Source organism: Mustela lutreola, chromosome 17 (genome assembly GCF_030435805.1).
Source record: "Mustela lutreola isolate mMusLut2 chromosome 17, mMusLut2.pri, whole genome shotgun sequence".
NCBI classification, from domain to species: Eukaryota; Metazoa; Chordata; class Mammalia; order Carnivora; family Mustelidae; genus Mustela; species Mustela lutreola.
Genome location: NC_081306.1, coordinates 23,758,063 through 23,784,089, shown reverse-complemented (window position 1 = coordinate 23,784,089; position 26,027 = coordinate 23,758,063). Strand labels below are relative to the sequence as shown.

Below are 26,027 nucleotides of genomic sequence, written 5' to 3'. Positions count from 1 at the left end.
TCTTCACTGACAAGCCCTGTCTTGTCCACACAGTGGCTGCCTGCAGCTCTTTGCCTGAGGGTGTCCATTGTCTTCCTTGGCTTCTTTGGCCATGGGGGCCAGGTAACCAATGTCCATAAGAGCAACACTCATCCCGTGCAGGTCTTTTTGCACTTGGATGGGATGACTCAGGGCTGTTCTGCATGTATTTAAAACGTTCCCAGTAAATGGAGACAGAGTTGCCCCAGCATTGACCTCTAAACTAACACCCTGTCTTCTGTGTTGGCTGCCTCCTTCTTCACATCTTAGCTCCCATCATTTCTTCCCACCCAAGATCCTTCCAGAGAAACTACTTATATTCACATCCTTGTCTTAGAGTCACTTTCTGAGGCACCCAACCTCTCATAGCTCCTGGTGCTGCCAACAATGGTGGGTGTTGTCCCTCTGTGCCCCAGGAGAGGATCTACCTTTTAAAACACAAACATTCTTGAGAGATCTCAAAGCTCAGTCATGAGAATCAACTTACATTTTTCCCTTGGGTAGGAGAACTGAAAATCTACGCATGCAAGGCAGTAGGGTGACCTAGATAATAGTGAGATTATTCAACTTGTCACATAAAGTGGAACGCTCTGGTTGGAAGGAGACATTTACTGTAGTATCGTTATCAGTGGTACTGTTACTGAGTTCAAACATCCTATCCCTTGAACGTCCCTCTTTCACTCCCATTTTGCTCATAATGGTACTTCTTGGCTATGTGCTCACCCTCAACTCATGCCCCGTCCTTATCTTTGTATCCAGTCCTCGACTCACTCCCATCCATCCCCACCTCCCTTGTTCCCACTTTCTGTGTCCCTTCCTCCTTTTCTTCTCCCCAAAATCCATCTTGGCTCCAGACTCCCACCCTTCAGGTGTCAGAGGTTCCTGCTCCCCTCTGGTTAGTAGGAGGGGGTGTGAGTATAAATGAAGATCTTGCTCTACCTTCCCTCATATCCTGGCCCTAAAAGGGGGAATGGGGCCTAGTCTGGAGTCCTGCATTGCCTGGATATTAGTCTATAGCAAAGAACGGATTGAATTAAACACAAATATGTTAAACTGCAGGCCTTTGCTGGGCACCGGAAAGAGCACCGGCATATTTGTGGGAGGGTAGATGTCAGGAGATATCGTCTGGTTAGGCCTTGCCTGAAAGATGATCCAGCTGTGAAGCCAGGAAATAAAAAATGCAAGGGAAGGAAATGTAAGTAATGGGATGTCATGTTTATTGAATGTTTATGTCAGGTATGCTCGAAAGACCTTTATTAATCAATCTGTTCTCAAGGGACAGTGCCCTACAATACATAAATCTCATTGTCCTCCCCTTTTTGGAAGTGAGTGCGATGAGGCTCAGAGACAGGCACACAGCTAGGGAGGGAGGAAACTAGGATATCAACCAAGAGGGAGACTTCCCTTCCACTCAAGGCTGTCTAAGCTTTTGTAGAGCCACTTGCCACTTGATTGTTACTGGTGAAGGGAGAAATGGGGTATTCAATCCTAATGGGACTCAAAATATTCTCCATGGAGGAGAGAAAATATTTAAAAAAAAAAAAAAAAAAAAAAGCTGTCCCTCCCAGGAAAGGGTAGTCAGAGTGCCTGTCTTGTGGGAAGACGCCATATTGACCTCAGGTCAGGGCCTTTTTAGTCCACCTCTGATGAGGTTACTTATCAACTAGGACCTTGATCAGACCCTTCAGGTTGTTTCCCAAACTTCCTGGACTCTGGTGTAGACTGAGAGACTTTTGTACCCAAGCAGATGGGAATTCTTTCTCAGCCTCTGGGTTTCTGTGCCTGAACCTGTGTGGACTGAGAAGGAGGATGTCTTCATGTGAAAAGGATGCAGGAGCCAGCTTGAAAGGGTCACCATTGACCAAATCAAGACAACCTGCACCAAAATGTATCACGGCAGGAGTGCTTTCCCAACACTGAATAATAATCTGTAAATCTAGAGTACTACTTAAGAGAACCTTTAGAATCAGGATTGGAGAGAAGTGAAAGATTGCTCAGAAATAAAGACAGGGCGCCTGGGTGGCTCAGTGGGTTAAGCCGCTGCCTTCGGCTCAGGTCATGATCTCAGGGTCCTGGGATCGAGTCCCGCATCGGGCTCTCTGCTCAGCAGGGAGCCTGCTTCCTCCTCTCCTCTCTCTGCCTGCCTCTCTGCCTACTTGTGAACTCTCTCTGTCAAATAAAAAAAAATCTTTAAAAGAAATAAAGACAGAAGTAGAAAGTGGAAAGAAGAAATCATCTTTCAAAAGCATATTAAAAATTCAGCCACCAGTTTTCAGTAGATGCTAAGGTCTTTGGGTGAAATGATGTTGGAGAACAAGACATGGACTGTGGGAACCATGGGGAACTTAACACCACTTCCTTCTAGTAAAACTAGGCTATTCCCATGTTGCTCATGGGGCAGAATCAAAGTGAAGGGTATGATATCAGATAATAACTGATATCCAAAAGAAGCAAAAATAGAGAATTCTGGACAAATAAAGAGCAGATCATGAGATGGTGAATGTAAAGTTGAAGACAAAAGGGTCCCAATGAATGCGAATGGACAGGAAGATCAGATAAAAATCCACAACTTGATCAACCAACCAACCGACCAACCATTGTAAAATTTTGATATGATAATCCTCCAACAGTTAACGTTATAGATATTTGGAAAATAAAACAGTGGGAAAACAATGAACCATGCAAACAGCAATGAAGGAAATGCTGCTCTGACTATAGTAATATCAGGCCAAAAGCATTACTAGATACAAAGAAAGTTGATACAAAATGAAAAAAGCTGTAGTTTACCCAGGAAAGTAAAACTGTGGATCTTAGTTACATGGACGTCAAACCTATAAAGGAGAGTATGACAAGACTGCAAGTAGAGGAGCACGTGGGTGGCTCAGTCAGGTAAGCATCTGCCTTCAGCTCAGGTCATGATCCCAGGGACTTTTGATGGAGCCACACATCCAGCTCCCCATGCAGTGGGAGTCGGCTTCTCCTTCTCACGCTCCCCTTCCCCCCACTCATGCTTTCTCTTCTAAATAAAACAGTCTTTAAAAAAATACTCCAAGAAAAATAAAATCCTCCCTGAGGCAAATTTTCACAGCCCTCACTCAGCAGCTGATAAAAAGCAGACCCCAAATCAGTAAGGATGCAGAAGATTTAGATGGTTAAACCATCTGAATGTAGAAATAGATACATAATGATACAAGTACATATCATATAGAAGTATATACAAAATAAGTATATGAAATGTATGTATGGTAATTATACACTTGGATATATGTCCAACGAGCATCCTGACACAGGATGTTAGGTGGACGATTTCAACCCCTGCAGCCTTCTCTTACATCCAAGCAGAAACGTCTACTTCACCAAGCCTTCTTCTGTGAGTGAAGAGATGGCAATTAGTACTCGAAGGTAAAATTGGTTCCTTACCAGACTGATGGAAATGATTTTATCCATCTACCATGTCTAAATCCCCTTTCATTGAAAACATGATCTAAAGAGACATGCAGTAAATTCATAACGCATGTGTAGCTCTGTCTAGCTTTGCATTTTGACACTGTCACCTATGTGTCCCGAAACACTTTATTGGCAAGGTTGAAAAGAAAGTCTCACAATCAAGACCATAGTGCTAGATGATGTCTTGATTCAGTGGACTTTCATATACCCTGACCTGACTGGAAATTCTTTCTAAAAGGAAGAAGAAGGGGAAAAAAATTAAAATAGTGTAATGGGTGTCAGTGATTTATGTAGTAGGAATATTTGGGTGGGTAAACAAAGTTATCTGTTACTTTACATTTGTACGTCTGTAGTCTGTATTTTTTTTTAAGATTTTATTTATTTATTTGACAGACAGAGATCACAAGTAGGCAGAGAGGCAGGCAGGCAGAGAGAGAGAGAGAGAGACAAAGAGAGGAGGAATCAGGCTCCCCACTGAGCAGAGAACCTGATGTGGGACTTGATCCCAAGACTCTGGGATCATGACCTGAGCCAAAGGCAAATGCTTAAAACCACTAAGCCACCCAGGCGCCCCTGTAGTGTGTATTTCTGAAGGGAGTGGAGCAAGCACTACACGTTACATAATAACATTGTTAAATTTGGCTTCATTCATCACTCACACAGAAAGGAGAAGGAATCAGTTTCTTTGTGTCTGAGGCGCTGTCACAAAGGTCTGTCTCAGTGTAGAGAACAGGCTCCCTGGGACCAGAACTGCCTCAGAGCTGACCCCTGCCCCTGCTTAGAGCTTTGCAGAGATTCCCAGGGTATCCAGCAGAGGGCGACCGCGCACCTCCAGCTGGCCGGGGGCTGTTTGTGCCTCAGGGGGCCTCAGGGGGCCGAATGCGCGCCATGGCATCATCTGAGGCTGGGTTCTTCAGAGCCCAAAGGGATTCTGCCACCAGCTGAGGACCCAGTACCACTCAGAGGGCCAGGGCTGTGTTTGCAGCAGTTGGTGACTCCTGTGGTGCGATGCAGAAGCGGCCTTGTTGGCTGAGAGCTGAAAAGGGGGCTCTAGGCTGCTTCCTGAGACCTGCTGGTAGGTGAGCCACCACGTTGTTGCATTTTTGGTGTTGTTCCCATGGTTTGCTCCTCGTTTTCCTCGAGGGTAGTTGAATAGACCTATTTTACTTAGGGCCTAATCTGTGGATGGAGGGATTCTGTGATGCTATAACTGAGATGCCATGGTTGGTTTGTTACAGAAGCAGACCTGTTTCTGGGGAGAAATCCCGACTCAAATTAAGAGGAAGAGGAGCAGCCTGTAGTTGGGAGCTGAAAACACAACCTGCTGACTCTCAGGGTGTCTTAGAAGAATGCAATTGGGGCCTACTTGCAGATTACTGCTGGATTCAGAATCCCAGGTAAAAACAAACTGCTGTCCAGGTTGTAACCTTCATGGTTAGAAGTATCAGCAAATGTTGGGTTTGTTGAGAAGGAAGGAAAACTGAATGCAGGCCAAAGAAGCTGTGACTGATCCTTTGGCACATTGGGGAACTTTGGAGAGGTTCACTCTTGTCAGAGACAGGGGGCAATTTGAAAGGCTGTTAAGAACCAGAAGTGCATTGGAGGCATCTGGTGGTACAAATCTTTATGGCTTTTCATGGGGGAGGCCTGTTGGAGGAGGTGTGGGGGGGGGGGCTGGATAGAGAGATGAGAACAGAGTTCTGCTAGCTGGAATAGTGGGACACCCATGTGCAAGATCAAGTCCCTGTCCTCCTGTTGGTTCCCCATTTATTTGGAGTGGTAGTGTGTCAGAACACCCCCTACCAAAACCTCTTCCCTCTGCTGTGACGTTCCCCTTATGACTTTGTCCCGTCTGATCATGATTTGCCTTGATAAACGAAATAAGTCAGTCAGAGAAAGATAGGTACTATACGATTTCACTCATTTGTGGAAATTATGGTATCAAACATACTAGCAAAGAGAAGGAGAAAGAGGCAAACTAAGAAACAGACTCTTAACTAGAGAACAACCTGTTGGTAATCATAGAGGAGGTGTTGGTGGGGGCAGGATGGGTTCAACAGGTGATGGGGATTGCAGCTTATTCTTGTGACGAGCTCCAGGAGTTGCATGGAAGTACTGAATCACGATTACACACCTGAAATGAATAGAACAGTGTGTGAGTTAATTGTAATATAAATTAAAACTTTAGGAAAGTTTCCTTGGAGGAATTTCAATCGATAGTAAGTTCTTTGTATTTAGTGGTTTTGTGTTTCAGTGCCAGCAAAGCCTTTTCTGGTTGGCATGTGTCATGTTGGAGGGTATGTGCATCACAGTTGTAAACTACTCAAGTGACCACTGAGGAGCAGGGAGGGTTAGAAGGCAGAAACTTTCACCAGCTTCCCATGTGAAGTTTGTATCTGCTCAAAACTGAGATCAGAGAGTCCGCATCACCTCACTGGGGACAGTGTTTCTACACAGGATTTGAGAGACAACAAGGGCAGAACCAAAGCATGGGGACAATTCCAAACCATATGTTAGTTCTAAACCAGGACCCTGTGTATTAAAGAAGCCACTGAAAATATTTATTGGCACTTGTTTGGACTGAAGGAGAAAGATTTTCTCCCAATGAAGGCCAACTCAGAGTCCTGTATGCCTCCTGAAAGTGTCCTCCATGAGTGGCTATGAGCAAAATAGTGAAATACTGGGAGAGTGCACCGGATGAAATCAGGGAGCGTGTTTGGGGACAGGATACACTGAAAAATGTGAAGCGTTCCTTAGACAACTTGTTGCAAGAATTGGAATACTTCTGGGACATTCCCAAACAGTATTGTTTTTTTCAAAAGAACTGTTTAGAACTCTATGTGTTATCAAAAGCGGTCTGTTATGTTGTAAATTCAGAAATCATGCATTTGGCTTAGAATCAGGATTCAGTTAATACTAGAGGTAAAGGAACGACTTTTGAATTCTCAACCTTCTAAATGTCTAGAAATGCTCACAAGATCAAAATAAGTGTTTTCTGGCAAGGTCATAATCCAAAGAAATTTCCTCCTTCTGCAAGAGACTGGGAGATGCAGAAAGTGGCATGTTCTTTGCACTGAAGATGGAGAAGGAGCAATAGTGAGGAGAGAAATGCAGGCCTGGCCCGGACATGTGGAGAAGACTGTCTCCCCAGATGTTTTATATTTCAGTTGGTGCAGTAACAACCTTCTTGGGACCAGATGGTGTACAGGTCGAGTCAGGCTTTGGCGAATTCTTTAAAGGTGTCCTGAGGACCCAACCATCCATTTCCTTGGGGTTGGGCTGCACAAGGTTTGGTTAGCAGTATTGGAGAGGGGCCTCTCAGGGGAGGTTGGAGAGAATCTTTGTGGGATCTTTCCCAACAGAATCAGGTTGCAAGGTATGGCGGTCAGGGTAAGTGTCCCCTGGGAGTGCATTGGGGAAAAAGTCTACTATACTGCATCATGGTTAGGTTGAATAGAGGCAACTCGATTTTTGCTTTATTGAAATACATCCCCTTTTCCCAACTGTGGGTCCAGAGAGGCAGTGGTCGAAGGCACATCGAATTCAAATCAAATCCAGTGACTATCTCCCAGGGGGAGAGACTGATTTCCACAAAGGGGTGGACTTGAGATTTAGGAGTGACAGCAATCCCTTTGACCCAGGGAGCTGGAAAGTCTCCGTAGATTTTGCCAATGGAGTCCCCAGTAGTGTGGTCATTCTGTGAGCTTAACTTTGAAGATAGAGGACAGTAACATACAATGAAACTGTTCTAAAACTAGCAAAACATCACAAATTGGTGAAACGCCTGCAGGGTAAAATGTGTTTTCTGGTCCCTGTGTATACTTCAAGAGGGCGTCCCTGGGAGGGTTAATTTTTTTCTAACAAGATTTTAGCTGCAGAAGAGTCATTGGCCTTTCTCCAAGGGAAAGCGTTTGTCTAGTGAGAAGACATAGGCACATTAACTAACACCTACTTTATCCATGAGATGAGGAAATTGCATGAAATCCAGTAGCCAAATATCAGATGGTTCATTGAGTGGTTTTTTAAAAAATTTATTTATTTTCAGCATAACAGTATCATTATTTTTTCACCACACCCAGTGCTGCATGCAATCCATGCCTTCTAGAATACCCACCACCTGGTACCCCGACCTCCCACCCCCCGCCACTTCAAACCCCTCAGATTGTTTTTCAGAATCCATAGTCACTCATGATTCACCTCCCCTTCCAATTTACCCCAACCCACTTCTCTCTAACTCCCCATGTCCTCCATGCTTTTTGTTATGCTCCACAAATAAGTGAAACCATATGATAATTGACTCTCTCTGCTTGACTTATTTCACTCAGCATAATCTCTCCCAGTCCCGTCCATGTTGCTACAAAAGTTGGGTATTCGTCCTTTCTGATGGAGGCATAATACTCCATAGTGTATATGGACCACATCTTCCTTATCCATTCGTCCGTTGAAGGGCATCTGGTTCTTTCCACAGTTTGGCGACCGTGGCCATTGCTGCTATAAACATTGGGGTACAGATGGCCCTTCTTTTCACTACATCTGTATCTTTGGGGTAAATACCCAGGAGTGCAATTTCAGGGTCATAGGGAAGTTGTATTTTTAATGTCTTGAGGAATCTCCACACTGTTCTCCAAAGAGGCTGCACCAACTGGCATTCCCACCAACAGTGGAAGAGGGTTCCCCTTTCTCCACATCTCCTCCAACACATGTTGTTTCCTGTTTTGTTAATTTTGGTTAGGTTTATTCCCAGGTATCTTATGGTCCTTGGTGTTATAGTAAATGGAATCGATTCTCTAATTTCCCTTTCTGTATTTTCATTGTTAGTGTATAAGAAAGCCACTGATTTCTGCACATTGACTTTGTATCCTGCCACGTTGCTGAATTGCTGTTATGAGTTCTAGTAGTTTGGGGGTGGAGTCTTTTGGGTTTTCCATATAAAGAATCATGTCATCTGCGAATAGAGAGAGTTTGACTTCTTCATTGCCAATTTGGATATCTTTTATTTCTCTTTGCTGTCGGATTGCTTTTGCTAGGACTTCTAATACTATGTTGAACAAGAGTGGAGAGAGTGGGCATCCTTGTCTTGTTCCTGATCTCAACAGGAAGGCTGCAAGCTTTTTCCCATTGAGGATGATATTTGCTGTGGGTCTTTCATAGATAGATTTGATGAAGTTCAGAGATGTTCCCTCTATCCCTATACTTTGAAGTGTTTTATTTATTTTTTTTTAAAGATTTTATTTATTTTATTTGACAGAGAGAGATCACAAGTAGGCAGAGAGGCAGGCAGAGACAGAGGGGGAAGCAGGCTCCCTGCTGAGCAGAGAGCCCGATGCGGGGCTCGATCCCAGGACTCTGAGATCATGACCTGAGCCGAAGGCAGCGGCTCAATCCACTGAGCCACCCAGGCGCCCCACTTTGAAGTGTTTTAATCAGGAACAAATGCTGGATTTTGTCAAATGCTTTTTCTGCATCTATTGAGAGAACCATGTGGCTCTTCTCTCTTCTCATATTAATTTGTTGTATCACATTGATTGATTTGCGAATGTTGAACCATCCTTGTAGCCCAGGGATGAATCCCACCTGGTCCTGGCGGATAATCTTTTTAATGTGCTGTTGGATCCTGTTTGCTAGGATCTTCTTTTTAAATTTTCATTTGTTTCCTTGATTTTTTCTATTATTGTTTAATTTCCTAGTTGACCCATTTATTCTTTAGTAGGATGCTCCTTAGCCTCCATGTGAGTTCTTTCCAAATTTCCTTTCATGATTAAGTTACAAATTCACACAGCACTGGGGTCTAAGGATATGTGAGGAATAATACCAGTCTTTGGTACTGGTTGAAATGTGATTGTGAGCCAGTATGTAATCTATTGTGGAGAATGTTCTCTGTGTACTCAAGAAAAATGTCTTTTTTTTTTTTTTTTTTTTTTTTTTTTTGCTTTAGGATGGAATGTTCTGAATATATATGTGAAGTCCACTTGGTGCCCTTTATCATTCAAAACACTTGTTTCCTGGTTGATTTTCTGCTTAAATGATAGGTCCATTCCTGTAAGTGGGGTGTTCAAGTCTCCTACTACTATTGTATTATTGTTGCTGTGTTTCTTCAATTTTGTTATAATTGGCTTATATAACTGGCTGCTCCTGTGTTAGCAACACAAATATTTATCATTGTTAGATCTTCTTGTTTGATAGAGCCTTTAAGTATGATATAGTAGCCTTCTTCATCTCTTATGACAGTCTTTGGTTTAAAATCTAATTTTCTAAGAAGATTTTATTTATTTATTTGACAGAGACCATAAGTAGGCAGTAGGGGGTAGGGGAGCAGGCTTCCTGCTGAGCAGAGAGCCTGATGTAGGACTCGAGCGCAGGACCCTGAGATCATGACCTGAGCCGAAGGCAGAGGTTTTAACCCACTGAGCCACCCAGGTACCCATAAAATCTAATTTGTCTGATAAAGGTTGCTACCCCAGTTTTCTTTTGATGTCCATTAGCATGATAAATATTTTTCCAAGCCCGCTCACTTTCTGTCTGGGGGTATCTTTGGGTCTAAACTGATTCTCTTTAGATAACATTATGGATGGGTCTGGGCCTTTTCATCCTATCCTATACCCCGTGCGTTCTGATTGTCCATTTATTCCATTTACATTCAGAGTAACTATGAAAGGATAGGAAGTTAGTGCCATGTATTACCTATAAATGAAACTTAAAAGTCCAAAAACAAAAAAAAAAAGAGGGAAAAAAAGGGAAGTTAGCCAGGTGAACAGAACAGAGAGAATATCATGGGACATGTAGGGAAAACAGAGCAATACACTACATATCCTGAGTGTATCTTTTGGTTTGTTAGAAAAAACTCCACCTCAAAATTGTATAGAAGGAAAATCTTGCAAAAATATACATATGAAATATATATATAACTAAATAATACATACACTATACAGTATTATATAATATATATTATGAAAAATACTTCTATATTTTACAAATTTACAGATTTCCACATATTTAATCTTGTAACATATATATGTATACATATATATAAATGTATAAATATATCTACATTTATATATATATTTATATATATGTACACAGGTATATACAGAAAAATAAAATTAAATATATGGAAAGGATAGAATGTATCCATGAAGATGAAAATTTAAAAAGACTTGAAGAAAACAAAACAAAACAAAAAAAAACAACTAAAATACTTAACATATAAAAAGAAGAAGTGGAAGAGAAAGAGGAAGAGGAAGAAAAGACAGTATGATTAGGCAGTTAAAGCAAAAAGAATAATACCCTAGATTCTAGGTGTATTTTGGTGTGTTTGAAGAAACTGCACCCTAAGGCAAAGTTAAGTACAAAAGTGAAAGTTAAGATTAAAGAAGTGTGGATAAAATAAATTGGTTGACAAAAAGAAAGAGAACAAAAAATTAAAACTGAAAGACACAACTGTGAATGGATAAAGAAGATGTGGTCCATAATATACAATGGAATATTACTCAGCCATCAGAAAGGATGAATACTCAACTTTTGCATCAGTGTGGATGGGACTGGAGGAGATTATGCTGAATGAACTAAGTCAAGTAAAGAAAGTCAATTATCATATGGTTTCACTTCCTTGTGGAACATAAGGGAAAACAAGGAAGACATCAGCAGAGGAAAGGAAAGGTGAATTGTGGGAAATCGGAGGGGGAGATCAACCATGAGAGACTGAGAAACAACCTGAGGGTTTTATATATATATATATTTTTTTTTTAAGATTTTATTTATTTATTTGACAGAGAGAAATCACAAGTAGATGGAGAGGCAGGCAGAGAGAGAGAGAGGGAGGCAGGGTCCCTGCTGAGCAGAGAGCCCAATGTGGGACTCGATCCCAGGACCCTGAGATCATGACCTGAGCCCAAGGCAGCGGCTTAACCCACTGAGCCACCCAGGCGCCCCACAAGCTGAGGGTTTTAGAGAGGAGGGCGTCGGGGGGGATGGGGGAGACTGGTGGTAGGTATTAAGGCGGGCATGTATTGCACGGAGCACTGGCTGTTGTACATAAACAATGAATCTTGGAACACTGCTTCAAAAACTAATGATATATTTGATGGTGACTAACAACACAATAAAAAATAATTTTTTTTTAAAAAGCCAAGGACAAAATCGTGGGGAAAAAAAACCTATGAATTCTATTTACTATATTCCCCTAGCACTGGGGTTTGGGCATTCTCAGTGATCAGTAAACATGGCGGTGTGTTCTTGCTGATTCTCTGGGGAAGGAGCCTGTTGCCTTGATTCTGTGGCATTTTTGCCCCAGGGCAGGATTGCACTGCCAGTTGCCTAGGGGCCAAGCTAAGTAATCTACTCCGGTTTGCTCCGGATTTTGTTCCCTGAAGGTTCTCTGTGCCTCATTAGAGGATGAGAATGAAAAAGGAAGCCTCGCAAACTCCAGGCCGGGATCCAAGAGTCTGAGGCACCATTCCTCAGTGCACCCTCAGGGAAAAGCAGTGAATCGTTCCTGGCTCCCTGGTCTCCGTCCGCTCTCTGTGCTCACCCGGCCTGTGACTGAGCATTTGTATCTCAGGGCGGGACCCTGTTTGAGTCTCCAAACCCTACAGACTCCTGCAGGGCACACCCAAGCCACTCCTTCTGGGAGGAGAATGGATCTTGCCTGTGTGCTGTTGCTGAGTCCCTGCTGGCACTGATTGTGCCACAATTCATGGCCTATGGCAGCCTAGAGCTGAGAGTCCACTCTGGGGCTTGATGATTCCAGCAAGAGTCCCCGCTTTGATGCCTGGGACCTCTGCCACACTCAGGAACCCTGTTATTTCTGTGCCCTTGGGCATCTCGAGATGACACTGTCCCACCTAGGATTCTGCCCTGCTTTACCACGTGGGTACCGTTCAGGCAGGAATGGCCCTCATCAGAGCAAACTTCTAAAAGTCCTTACTTTGCAGTCCTCTATTATATCATTTTCTGGTACCTCCCTGCAGTTCATCTTCCCATATATCAACGCGAATTCACTTCTCCACAGGTCCTACCTTGTAGAAAGAGGTCACTTTTATATTTCTAGAGTTGCAGCTACTCTTTTCTTACATCTCTGGGTGAGTTCACAGGTGTTCAGAAGGATCTGATAACTGTGCAACTGAATTCCTGTGACCAGATGAAATGAAGGTCTCCTATTTCTCCACCATCTTAGAGTCTCTGGGAGTATATCTTAAATTGTATACATATATACATATATGTAGACATATATAGATACATGATAAACAAAAGTGAATAAAGTGTTTATTCTAGCCTGTTATACTTTATTCTAGCCATGATATACTTTAATCTACTTCATTTGTTTTTTTTTAACCTCATTTGTTTTTGATGCCATGTGCAGCCTATGAAAATGCCCCACAATAGAAAACTGATTAAATTATTGGCAATATTTAACATTAAATAATTTAAAAAGCTGAGGCAGAGCTATAATTTGGAACTTAAAAAGAGCACAGTACCTTGTTAAGAGAAAAAATACTGTCAATGAATGTAAATATTACAGTTTGTTGAAAAACACAGTTCAAAAGGATGCACAAGCCAAAAATTGAACAAGTCCTTCTTTTGTCACAATACATTTCTGAGCTTTCAGAATGTTTACAATGGAGACATAAAGGTATACAGCAAAAATTTATTGAGCATTTACTGTGTGTGCAGTTGCTGACTCAAACTTTACATGTATTATTATTTCCTTAATCCCCCCAAACCTGAGATGGTATAACCAACCACCTTATAGAGTAGAAATGGAGGCTCAGAGACTCACAGTAAATTGCGTGAGGTTGGAGTGAAGACATGGGCAGAGGTGGAGGTCAAACCCTGTGTCTCAGACAACAGAGTTCATGCTTCGCCTTTTAGGCTGTGCTGCCTCACAGAGAGAAGACGGGAGGGATGCGTGCCAGTTAGGAAGGGCCAGATGTTACTGTGAGTAACCTGTAGCCCTGTGCCTTAGCGGCTTCTATTAGGGAAGTCTGTTTCTAGCACCTGCCACATGTCCACATGGTCTTCGTGGGACCAGGATAAAAGAGCACCCACCATAGGTAACTGCCGGGTGCTATATGAGATGGACAGAGGGGAACCTCATTCAGTCCCAGGTGTTCTGTTCGAGATGGCACATCTCACTCCCTCGCACATCTTACTGGTCAGAGCATGTCTACAGGACTGCCTCCAACTTCCTGAGTCAGAGGAATGCCTGAAATGCTTGATGGAGCCTCTTGGGGATACCACATGGTGCCAGTCCATCTGGGGGACTGTGCAGGGTCGGAGGAGGGACGTGGGATATTGGTAGGAAATGACAGGAGGCCTATGTCAGGATGGGTTTGTGTTCTCCTTCATCACATAGGATTTATAGGGTTCAGTCTATGAGGCATGATTTTGAGACCATATAGTGTTCTCACACCACATTTCCAAGATATTCTCAGCCAAAGACATATTTGATTACGATTGTATCATGCTCATATCATTTGGTTCCAATGTAGCTCTTTTTCTTTTCTATTTCTTTACTCCTATTTCATTGTTAGAGGTACTTCTCTCTGTCTAAACATATGGGAATTTCTGGTTAGTTTTTTATCAGTGATTTCTAGCACATTATGTTACCACAACATGTTCTGTGTGATTTCATGCCTCTGAAACAGATTGAAATTTCCCTTACGGCCAAAGTAAATCGGGAGCATTTTTGTAACGGTCTCTGTGCCTAAAATCAATGTGTCCTCCACAGTGGATGTGGATGTGGACAGATGTATGGAGACAGCTGTGGGATTCAGATGGTTTGCCATCAAGATCTGTATTTTGTGGATGCTCTGTAGACTGCGCTGACTTGCTGAGAGAGGGCTGGAACCTCCTACTCTGGTTGTGTATTTGATTGTTGTTGCAGTTTGGTCCTGCTTTGCTTTCTACATTGTTCACCTTGTGAACAGACAGGAGTTTGGAACAGAAGAAGAGAGGGAACAGGGACCTGGGTTGAAGGGAGCAGAAAACAAGAATTCTTCCAAGGGTGGCTTATTTATTATCATTATTATTATTATTATCATCATTATTGTTATTTATTATGTCCCATTAAGCAACATATACTACATCGTTAGTTTCTGATGTAGTGTTCAATGATTCATTAGTTGCATGTAACACCCAGTGTTTATCTCCACACCTGCCCTCCTCAGGACCGATCACCCAATTACCCCTTCAACCCATCCCTTCCCTTTTGTCACCCTCTGTGTGTTTTTCTTTTTTTAATGTTTAAGGAACATTTGATTATCATTTCCTGTAAACTATCTATTCATGTATTTTTCCTACTTTCCTTCCAAGTTTCGTCTTTTTCTCCTTTAAGAGTTCCGGATATGTTAGCGATATTAGCTCCCTGTTGTAGAAGTTGCAAATATTTTCACTCTGTACCACCTCATTGGTAATATCTGATCCCCGTTAGCCAGCCTGGAGCTAATTTCTGAAGAAGGGCTCCTTCTCCAAATAAGCCAAATATGGGCAGAAGAAAATGGAATTCCTGTTTCTTGGGTGTCAGGCATGTTCTGGGTGCTTTGTGAACATTCTCTCACTTATCGCTTCTGAAATATCTTTCAATATTATTTCTCACCTGAAAACCATAGGGCTAATGTGTAGTAGATTTCATTGTTCCTCAGCTTTTATAAAGGTGATATGGTACATAAAACCATGGAGCTGCATCTTGAAATCATACCAGTAAATATTTCTGCAATGAAATATATGAATATGTCTACTGATTAGGATAAAGACCTCAGAGAGTTTCACTTCCTGATAGGTCAGGTTTTGCATCAAATGAGATATGAGAAGCAGTTTTATTTTTCAGAGCTTCTCCAATTTTGGAATGGGGGATAGGAGATGTCGGAGCTCTATCATCCTTACATTATAGGCAGGGGAAAGGAGTTCTGGTGTTTTATAACCGAATACATCCTCCGACTTTTACCCTTTTCTTCTTTTTCTCTTTGTTTTGTCAGGAAGGGAGGAGGGAGCAAGCTGGAGAGCTTGAGGATTCAAGTGAATAGCAGAGAAATTGCGGCATCTCTCCACTTCTCTTCTCTCCGCCTTCCTGCAGCCAGGGTGAGACTGAGATGGGCAGCCCTTCAGGGACCCCAATATTCTTCATAACGAAAATTTAACCCACATCCTTTAGACACTTGTTCAACATCTGTTTGGAGGAAAAGCTGTTTGCTGCGTGGGGAAGGATGAAAAAGAAAGACAGAGGTGACTCATCCCCAGAGTACCAAGCAAAGCACTTCTGGCCCTAAACTCACATGCCCCTCTCAGTCAGAAGCAAAGCCCTGAAGTTGGTCTGATCTACCTTGCTCAGGTAGGTGGTTAGCAACTTCCTCCTTTGACTCCTGTGTCCTTTATGGGTTTCTTAGACAATATCCCAAATTACTTCCAGCCACACACTCTCAGTCTCTCTGGGAAGAATTATAATCCTGCACTTTTCTTTGTCTTATTACTTTTTTGGTTCCCTGAACAGATTATCCCCCAGACAAATACAGTAACGGCCCCTGGTCTGTAATGAAATATTTTGCAAGAAGGGCTTGTTTTGCTTCTTTAACTCCACTTATCAGGCTGCATGGGGCCTCCTTCAGGACTGAGTTTTATGGTTTTTATATTCTGGTTTTTCACGACCTGTCTCCTTTCTCCATCAAAACCAAACTACCTTGTCTCCTTGTGCCTTAGTGCACTACTGAAAATCTAGTAAATGAGGAGTGACTGGATTCATGATCCGTCTCTCCCACAGTTCCAGTCTTTGAGTGATATCTTAGGTCAAAAGTGCTCTAATGACAAGCAGGTATTTTAGACCATAGCGTGGAGGTAGAGGGACTGTGAACTGAGCACTTTTACTTTCATATTGAGCACACCACCCTCTGCTCAGTCTCACTCAGTTAGGTGTCCAACTCTTGATGGATTTTGGCTCAGGTCATGAACTTTAAGTTGTCCGACTGAGCCCCATGTCAGTGCCAGGCTCCCCATACAGTGGGGAGCCTGCTTGAGATTCTCTCTTCTCTGAATCTTTCTCTTCCTCTGCCTTCCCCTCTCTCTCTTGTTCTCTCTCCCTCTCTCAAAGATTTTAAAATGGGAAAAGGACAACAAATATACAAAAAACTTCAATCTGGGGCACATGGGTGGCTCAGTGGGTTAAGCCTCTGCCTTCAGCTTGGGTCATGATCTCAGAGTCCTGGGATCGAGACCCACATCAGGCTCTTTGCTCAACAGGGAGCCTGTTTCCCCTGCTCTCTCTCTGCCAGACTCTCTGCCTACATGTGGTATCTTTATAGCTCTCTCTCTCAAATAAATAAATATATATATATACATATGTATATATATACATATGTATATATATATATATATATTTTTTTTTTTTTTTAAAGAAACACTTTGGGGCACCTGGGTGGTTCAGTTGTTAAGCATCTCCCTTTGGCTCAGGTCATGGTCCCAGGGTCCTGGGATCGCACTCTGCATCGGGCTCCTTGCTCAGTGGGAAGCCTGCTTCTCTCTTTCCCACTGCCCCTGCTTGTGTTCCTGCTCACACTGAAAAACAAAAAAAAAAAAAATCTTTAAAAAGAAAATCCAATCTTATTAGTAATAAAAAGACAAATAAGATTAAAGTTTTCACATTGGCAAAGGCTTAAAACCTCATAACACCCAGTGTTACTTGCTCCTTTACTGTCTGAAAGGGTTTTTTGTAATTTTGGTGTTATTTCTTCCATAAATGTTTGATAGGATTTGCCAGTAAAACTACTTGGATCTAGGACTTTCTTTCTGATAAAGTTGTTAATAATTATTTCAATTATTAAAATAGATATTGAATCATTCATATTTTTGTTTTATTTTGTGGTGTTATATATTTTTTAAAGATTTTACTTATTTGATACAGAGAGAGAGAGAGATCACAAGTCAACAGGCAGGCAGAGGAGGGGGAAGCAGGGAGCCCAATCTGGGCTCAATCCCAGGACCATGAAATCATGACCAAAGCCGAAGGCAGAGGCTTCAACACACTGAGCCACCAAGTTGCCCCTGTAGTGATAGCTCTCTTTTAATTTCTGATATTGGCACAGAAAATTTTTATATTAAAGGATGATCATCCAGGTGTTTTGTAAAGAATTAAAAAGAAAACAAAAACAAGCCTCCAACAATTAAAGATTAGTAAACCAGAAAACTTTATCATCTTGACAGAAGGAACTACTACATGGCCCTTAAAATTATACATAAACTCTGATGAAATAATACTGCATGCTTATAGGGATAACTGAAGTTTGAAAGATTCATAATAACAAGTGTTGTTGAGGGTATGGAGCGAATAGAGCTTTTTAATTAATTAAATTTTATTTTAAATTCTGGTTAGTTAACATACAGTATAATTTTAGTTTCAAGTGTAGGATTTAGTGATTCAGCACACAGTACAAAATCCAGTGCTCATCAATGATTTCACATGAGTGAAAGCATATGATATTTGTCTTTCTCTGACTTATTTTGCTCAGCATAATTATACTGATAGTGCAGGTTGACACCGTAGGAGTCCCTGAAAGGCTCAGACATGGATGGGCTAAATACAGGGTTCAGATGGAAACATGCTAATCTAACAGGGAAGAGTATGCAGAATTTGCATCAAAATTGGAACTTTTATTCAAATTTATTCAGCTTCTACTGTGGTAGGAGTATATGTTAGGCATTAAAAAACTGTGTGGAAATAACTTAATCAACTTAAACTATGTACACCTTATGATTCCGCATCTCTGCTCCTGGATATATATCAATCATAAAATCTCTGCAAGTATTCAGCAACAGACATGTACTATAATATGTATAGCAACTTTATTCATGTTATCCCAGATTGGAAACAATTCCATTCTCTCACCAAAAGTAGAGTGAAGTACATTTTAGGTATGTACAAGAATGGGATTCTACATAATGATGAAGAATGAACTATTGGTACAGATACAATGACATGTATAAATCTCACAGGCATTATTTGGAGAGAAGTGAGACACAATGATGCACAGACTGTATGACTCCGTTTGTATAAGTGAGCAGGCAAAATTAATCTATGGTTTTAGAAGTCAGAATAATGGTTACTGATGGCAAGAGAGGTAAAGGTAAAACTTGAGACCAGTTAGAGGTAAAGGCAAGTGAACTATCATAGAGTATAAGGAGGCAATCCCACTTATAATTGGATCAAAAAGAATAAAATACCTAGAGTTTAATTAACCAAGGAGGCAAAAGACCTGTATATGAAAACTACCAGAAACTGCTAAAAGAAATCAAAGAAGATCCAAACAAATGGAAACATACTCCATGCTCATGGGTTGGAAGAATTACCCTGATTGAAATGCCCATACTACCCAAAACAATCTATAGATTCAGTGCAATTCCTATGAAAATTCTAATGGTGTGTCATGCATCCTAATTCCTGGATGAGAGCAGTGGTCTTGGTGTCAGCATTCTGCTCTAAACCACGTGAACCCTCACGTGGTCCTGCAACCACTTTCCAGGACTGGCTGGCAAGTGTGGCAAGACCCTCCCTCCGACCAATAGTGCAGGTTGACACCGTAGGAGTCCCTGAAAGGCTCAGACATGGATGGGCTAAATACAGGGTTCAGATGGAAACATGCTAATCTAACAGGGAAGAGTATGCAGAATTTGCATCAATATTTAAGTTAAAGGTTGAGAGTTCCATTACGTTTCAGGCCAAGGGAAGCTGCTAGAGTCAAGACCCAGAGCTTGGGGAGGACTAAATATTCACCCCCCTCCCTGAGCAGAGGTAGTGAGGTGAGAAACTCTGGGGAGCGTGCGAGTGTTGTATTCCTCATCACAGAGTGCGCATTCTTCATGTCTGGGGCCCATGACAGAGCCAGGTCCCAGGTATCCGGCTCCCTGCGACAGTTTTCCTGCAGGCCAGAGGTAGATGGGAGCCTTCAAAACCTGAGCCCTGAAGGCCTGGGTCTCCTGGCCTGGGCAGCTGCTCAGAAACCAAGCAAGAGCCATCGATCCTGCAGGAAAGGCATCGGGCCCATGGAGGGGGAGAATGCCCTGAGCGAACATCCTGAGGTGGCTGAATCAGCTGTGGGGAGCAGCCCGGACCCGACTTGAAGGGAGGTAAGGAGGACACAGAGGCCCGTCCTTGTGTCTGTCTGTGCGCATTAAGGCAGGTACAGGGATGCCTTGGACCTAGGGTGGAAGGAGGCCCAGGGGACGTACATGTGCATTTACACGGGGTGGGCAGCAGAGGGCAGTGTGGCCTCACGTGTGTGTGTGTGTGTGTGTGTGTGTGTGTGTGTGTGTGTGTGTGGTTGTGTGTGTGTGCGTGAGCGCGCACACGTGCACCCACGCGTGCGGGCTTATTTCCGGCTCACAGCAACCCCATTAATTAAGGACTCTGAGACCCGCTTTTACAGAGACAGAAACAAGCATAAGGAAATTAAATAAGTTGCCTGATCACAAAACTAAAAAGTGGTGGAGCGGGAATGGGAATCTGAGCAGCCTGGCTCTAGAGTATGCATTCATTGATTCCCTGTGTGCTGAGTGCCTACTGTGTACAAGGCCCTGTGCTCTACTAGTGACATCAATAATATCAACAGAGTTCATCCCCAGCATATATTGAATGCCCACAGAACTCTATCTACAGTAATAGTGAAAATGGTGATGACAGGCGTACCTGGGCGGCTCAGTCAGTTAAGCATCTGCCTTTAACTCCCATCATGATCTCAGAGTCCTGAGACTGAGCCCTGTATCCATCTCCCTGCTCAGCAAGGAATCTGCTTCTTGCTTTCATTCTTCCTTAAACAAATACTATCCATCCAACACTGTCCTAAGCACTTCACAAATTTATCTCCTTTAATCCTCAAAACCACTATATTCATCATTCTCATTTACAAACTAGAAACCCGAGGTACAGGGTGTAAGCAACACAGCTGGGTTCACACAGCCAGTAAGAGGCTGAGCAAGGATTCAGACCCAGGCAGCCTGGCCCCAGAGTCTGCAGCACACTGTCCTCCTACACTCTGCTATGCAGTCACAATTGTCAGCCAAACTAAGAACCGTCTCTGGATCTTGTGATGCTTAACTAACAGAAGTCAAGTCCCTGGCAAATAGTAAGGCTGTAAGAAATGAAAATCATGGGGCGCCTGGGTGTCTCAGTGGGTTAAGCCTCTGCCTTCAGCTCAGGTCATGATCTCAGGGTCCTGGGATCGAGCCCCGCATCAGGCTCTCTGCTCAGCAGGGAGCCTGCTTCCTCCTCTCTCTCTGCCTGCCTCTCTGCCTACATGTAATCTGTCTGTCAAATAAATAAACAAAATCTTTAAAAAAAAAAAAAAAAGAAATGAAAATCATCACCTTCAATCTCCAGGATGCTAGTCTTTCAATTCACAAAGAGAACAAAAATACATTTCTACTTGTATTGTTCTACAAGTATGGAAAAAGGCTTCACCTAAATTACCCTCCTTGGTTCTTAGAACAGTCCTAGGATACACTGTTTTTCTTTTCTTTTTTGAAAGATTTTATTATTTATTTACTTATCTGTCAGAGAGAGAATGAGAGAGCATAAGCAAAGAGAACAGTAGTAGAGGGAGAAGCAGGCCCCCTGCTGAGCAAGGAGCCCATGGCAGGGCTGCATCCCAGGACTCAGGGATCATGACCTGCACAAAAGGCACACACTTATTAACCAACTGAGCCACGGAGATGTCCCAATCCACTGTTTTTCTTCTAATAATGTTAGCATATAGAACTTAGCATGTCCCAGGCACTTTTCTGTGTGCCTTATGCCTGCATTTAATCCTAAAATCACTCAGTCCTATAGCTCAGTGAGGTAAGTAGTAGTATTATCTCTTTATTACTGGCCCAGATAAGTAATGTGCCCAGGGTGACACAACTAGTATATAGTAGTGCTGGGATGAAACTCAGAGAGTCTGGTTTCAGACTCTGAGCTTTCTAACCCTCTACTCTGAGGGCATCTGTGTAGGAGGCAATTCTGGCTCACAAACCCTGTAATGAGTAACAGAGACAGTCAGTACCAGAGCCAGAATGCAAGCCCAGGCCTGGCTGCCACCACTGTCCCTAGTAGGTGATTTCTCTGACTCTTGCCTTGTACATCTGAGTGGCCTAATGGACATCACCTTGAGTTGGGGCATAGAAGACATAGGCTCTAGTCCTGCCAATAAACCAACTGGTCAGTAGCAGAGAGACATTGAACAAATTCCTTTGCCTCCAACCTTCATCTAAAAATTAGAGAGCCATGCTCACTCAATCTTTAATGTCCTCTAATTCTAAGCAACTGTTTTCCAGGATGAACGGCAATTGTGCTTGAACAAAAGAATGCAGCATGTTTCTTATAGCTCAATGTCAATCCCACCCCCACCCCTGTGGAAAACACTTCTTTGACTCGATACAAATCCTACAGGTGCCATGAAGTACAGCTCAAATGCACAGCAGCCAGAAACACAGCCACTTCGCTGGAGGCCTCTCAAGCTTCTAGTCCCTTACCCTCACCCTTACTGGTAAGAACCGTGCACACGCTACTCTGTGCTCCTGAAATACTCAGTTTGTGCCTCTAGTATAATGATTCCTACATTCACTGACAGCAGTAGCTTGTGTATATGTGTGTGTGTGCCTATGTGCGTGTCCTTAAGGGCACAGACTGTACTCCATTTTGCTATGCTTGGAAAATTACATTATGAGTACCATATACATAAGTGCCAATATCTGACCATTTTGACATACAGAGATGACAATTTAATATGGCGCAACCTAACACATGCTCATTAAATATAAGCATATTTCCTACTGTGCAACAGGGCATCCCTGAGAAAACTTGTGTTCTACTAGAGGGGCCAGTAAGCTTCTTTATAAGGGGACCACATGGTCAATACTTTGGACTTTATGTGCTATAGATTCTCTGTCCCAACGATTCCACTTTGCCACTGGTATATCATGAAACCCTAAACAATCTGTTAATAAATGAGTATGGCAGTGTTCCAGTAAAATTCCATTTGAAAAAACAGGCTGAGGGCACCTGGGTGGCTCACCAGGAGAAGTGTCTGACTTCAGTTCACATCATGATATTCCAAGATCTGGACTCATTTTTCTCAACTGAACTTTTTGTCATATTCATAAAATTCAGAGTTAACTTTCAGGGGACACAATCTGAGATCGCTGTCCAAATTGAGTGGACCCTCCTTAATAATTATAGTCACTATTTGTTGCTAAACTGCCAGACAGACCTATTTTTTTCATAGTGCCGGATGGTATTTTTAGTCCATTTCTCTCCAGGAATGTTAAACAGTACCCAAATAGAGGAAGTCACATGGGTGATAAGATCATCACCATCTAAGTGATTCTCTTGCTGCCAAAGAACTGATCTAGAACTGGAAGGAACTGTGTATTTCATCTCACTCGTTCAGCTTATACTGAATACTTGCCACAATGCCACACACAGGGCTAGATACCAGGAGATAGCAGAGCCCCAACTCTCACTCCAGCCTGGGAAATTTTACATTGCTTATCATCTAACAGATCGAACTCAGTGGTTCTCAACCAGGGTGATTTTATGTCCAAAGGATATCTGGCAACGTCTAGAGACACCGTTGGTCACCATAAGGGAAATCCTATTGACGTCTACTGAGTCGAGGACAGGGGTGCTTCTAGACAATCTGCGATGCACAGAACAGCTTCCACAATGAGAATTATCCAGCCCAGAATGCCAAGAACCAAGACTATACCTACTGGGACACTTGATCTAACTTCATCTCCCCATTTTTCAGATGAAAAAACTTGGGCCAATGTCAATGATATACTCAAGATCTTCAATTCTTCTGCAGAGTCTATATAGGTCATGGTTCTATTCTGTGTGCAAGAGATCTTCAGTTTCCCTTTTGTGAACTGAAATTGAGGATTAATTTTTCCATGTTTGTCCTTTCCTCGAAGCAATGAGGTGCCATCCTGGTGGAAAGCAGCTTTAGACAGCAACAGAAAAACATTCACGTTTGATCTGCATGTTTCACTGCAGGAGACGGGCTTTACACTTGAGTGACACAGATGCCTTGGCATGGTTGCCTATGGCTTCTGGATTTTATTTGAAAGGAAGGATGCTGTGAATAAAAGCATGGACTCATGAAGTTCCATTTATTATTTCTTTTTCTTATTCATTCACAGGATCAAAAACCTGGAGTGACATACAGTGAATATGCAAGAAGATATGGGATATGTCCTTGTTCTACTTTTTGGCATTCCTCCTCCTCAGGCCCATCATATATCCCAGCAGGTCAGCATTTGTTCTGATTTGGGGGTAGACAGGGTAGAAGGAAGCAAGGGTTGAGATTAGAGGTAAGGGAAGTTGAAAGCTAATCCATGGTCTATATCTAACCATGACCTACTCCATGGAAAAGGGGAGTCTGCTTCTCCTTCTCTCCCTGGTGCACTGAAACCAAGAATCATAAGAAAGAATCCTATTTGTCCTAGATGCCTGGCAAAGAGCTCAGCTCTGTCCTTTGTGGGATCAGTGGCTGCTCTGATTAATGATCCCTTCTGGGAAATTCAGCTGTGCCATTATCACAGTGAGAAGGGTCACCAAGTCCCAGAAAGCTTCTGAGTGAGTTCCACGTGGGCTATGCCCCCAGGGGGATCCTTGAACCATTCCTGGAAATCGGAGGCTCTGGACCACTGAGGACAATCCAGGTCTGTTTGGTCATGTATTCAGACTCTCTTGTAGTCACTGAAATCTGTATAAAAACAAAATGGCTCTCACGACTTGATGTCAGGATGGGAACCCAAACTATCTGACCTGGGCACAAGGCCACAAATGACAAGGCAATAAACAATGCTTAATGTCCATTTTGCACTTCACGCTATGTTCTGAGATAACAAACACACATGCACTATCTCATCTTCACAGCAACTCTAGGAAGAAGACAGCATAATAACTCCCACTGTCTATATAAGAAAACCGAGGACCCAGAAATGAGGTTTTCTTCTCAAGGTCATACAGGGACGTGGCAGGGTGTGAACTTGGAATCACATCTGCCTGATGACAAAAAATGCTGCACTCTCATTTGAGGGCTGGAGGCAGGTAGAATCTCACAGACAAAAATAAGGTTTCTCTCCTGAGAAACTAGGACATTGGTCCTTTATTCCAATACACACATATACCCCTTGAGAAGAGAGAGCATTCCTAACAAAGCAGGACTTTAGGAAGCTAAATCCTGAGTTTAACTGACCAAAGCAGAACTGGCAGAATCTATTGCTCTGATTCCATCTGATCTGAATGCACTGCTCCGTGAATATGGGACCCGGCACCATAGGCCTTTGTGACTGGCAGTTCCAGGCTGCATGCTCTTGGCATCCATGCTGGGCACTGTACTACATCATTTTCCCTCCCATGCAGGCCTCTTCTTCCCTAGTGGGCTGTGCCTTCTTAAGGACCCAGATCCTTTCACTCCTGCTTCAAACCCTCTGCACTGGCTGCCATGATCCCTCAGAGAAGATCCTCCTCCTCTGGAGTCACTCTGTCTCTACTGGCTCCTCCTCCAACCTCTCCTCAGGAATGCTCTGACAATGCAAATTAAACGAGGTCACTCCAACTTAAAAGTCCCTCAGGGACCCACTGTCTTTCAGCACAACATCCAAAGTCCTTCCTAAACTCATCCCTCACCCTTCCCTCACCCACATCTGGCTCTCCAGCCACGCCCGGTTACCTGCAGCTTCACAGCGGGTTCTTACTCCCCGGTTTTTACTCATGCTCTTCACGACACCTGCAATGTCTTTTCCTCACCTTATTCGCCTAACACTATGGCCTTCGCAGAATCACCTCACCTCTCTGAAACAGAAATGGGTAGAAGTGGGTTGTTCTGGGAGCTAGTAAAAAAGAGTAAGAAAATCGAATGAGGTCAAACATTTCTTGACATGTTCCAGGCATTTTATATGTATCATTCCATCTAATCATCATCAACAACCCTAAGGAACAGCCCGAATTGCTTTCCTGTCACAGGGTGATTAGGTCCCGAGTGTCACACAGGTAGAAGGTGATGGAGTCCAGGTAGCCAGGACCCAACAGCTCCAACACAAAAACCCTCCCCACAAGACCAGGCCCCTGGGAGCTACCAAGGCTGCATAATTAATGTGCTGGCCCAGAAGGGGTCACCCACCCATGCATGAGATCACTAAGCTGATGAGTAAGTGGCATCATGGAAACCACAGGGCCTGGAAGGGGCCAAATGGAGCATCTCGTGCTTCATGCTCTTTATACCGGAAGAACTTTCCTATGATAATATTAACCACAATGTTGAGTAATAATAAAAATACCATTTCTACATGGCTCCCCATATGCCATCTTCTCTGTGAATTTACATATGTATACAGTTTTTTCATTTAATCCATAAAACAGTCCATTTTACAGACGAGGAAACTGAGGATAGAGAGGTCAAGAAACATGCCTAAGGAAGCACAGGAGCACAGGGTAGAAATAGGGTGATGGTCTAAGGCTATTTGACTCAAAGCCTGTTCTCAGAAAACCCAGGCTATCCTGCCTGTACACTCTTTCACATTATATGCCACCTTCCTCA

The 26,027-nt window shown here is 42.9% G+C and overlaps 1 protein-coding gene across 7 annotated transcripts in view; it reads left to right on the top strand.

Annotated features, from left to right (window-relative positions):
* The window catches only part of LOC131820142 (transport and Golgi organization protein 1 homolog), a 118,274-nt gene extending 92,462 nt beyond the window's left edge, over positions 1–25,812 (top strand). For 3 of the 7 annotated variants that reach the window (XM_059155723.1, XM_059155722.1, XM_059155721.1), the window contains exons 16-20: positions 4,704–4,862; positions 15,438–15,790; positions 19,473–19,572; positions 21,872–21,968; positions 23,623–23,716. In XM_059155723.1, coding sequence (XP_059011706.1) covers positions 4,704–4,766 — 63 coding nt within the window. In that variant the 3' untranslated portion in view covers positions 4,767–4,862; positions 15,438–15,790; positions 19,473–19,572; positions 21,872–21,968; positions 23,623–23,716. Of the gene's footprint in view, positions 1–4,703; positions 4,863–9,400; positions 10,096–15,437; positions 15,791–19,472; positions 19,573–21,871; positions 21,969–23,622; positions 23,732–24,850 lie in introns of those variants that run through there. The other 4 variants (XM_059155716.1, XM_059155719.1, XM_059155717.1 and 1 more) reach the window with 4 other exon arrangements.
* Positions 25,813–26,027: the final 215 nt, after the last annotated feature.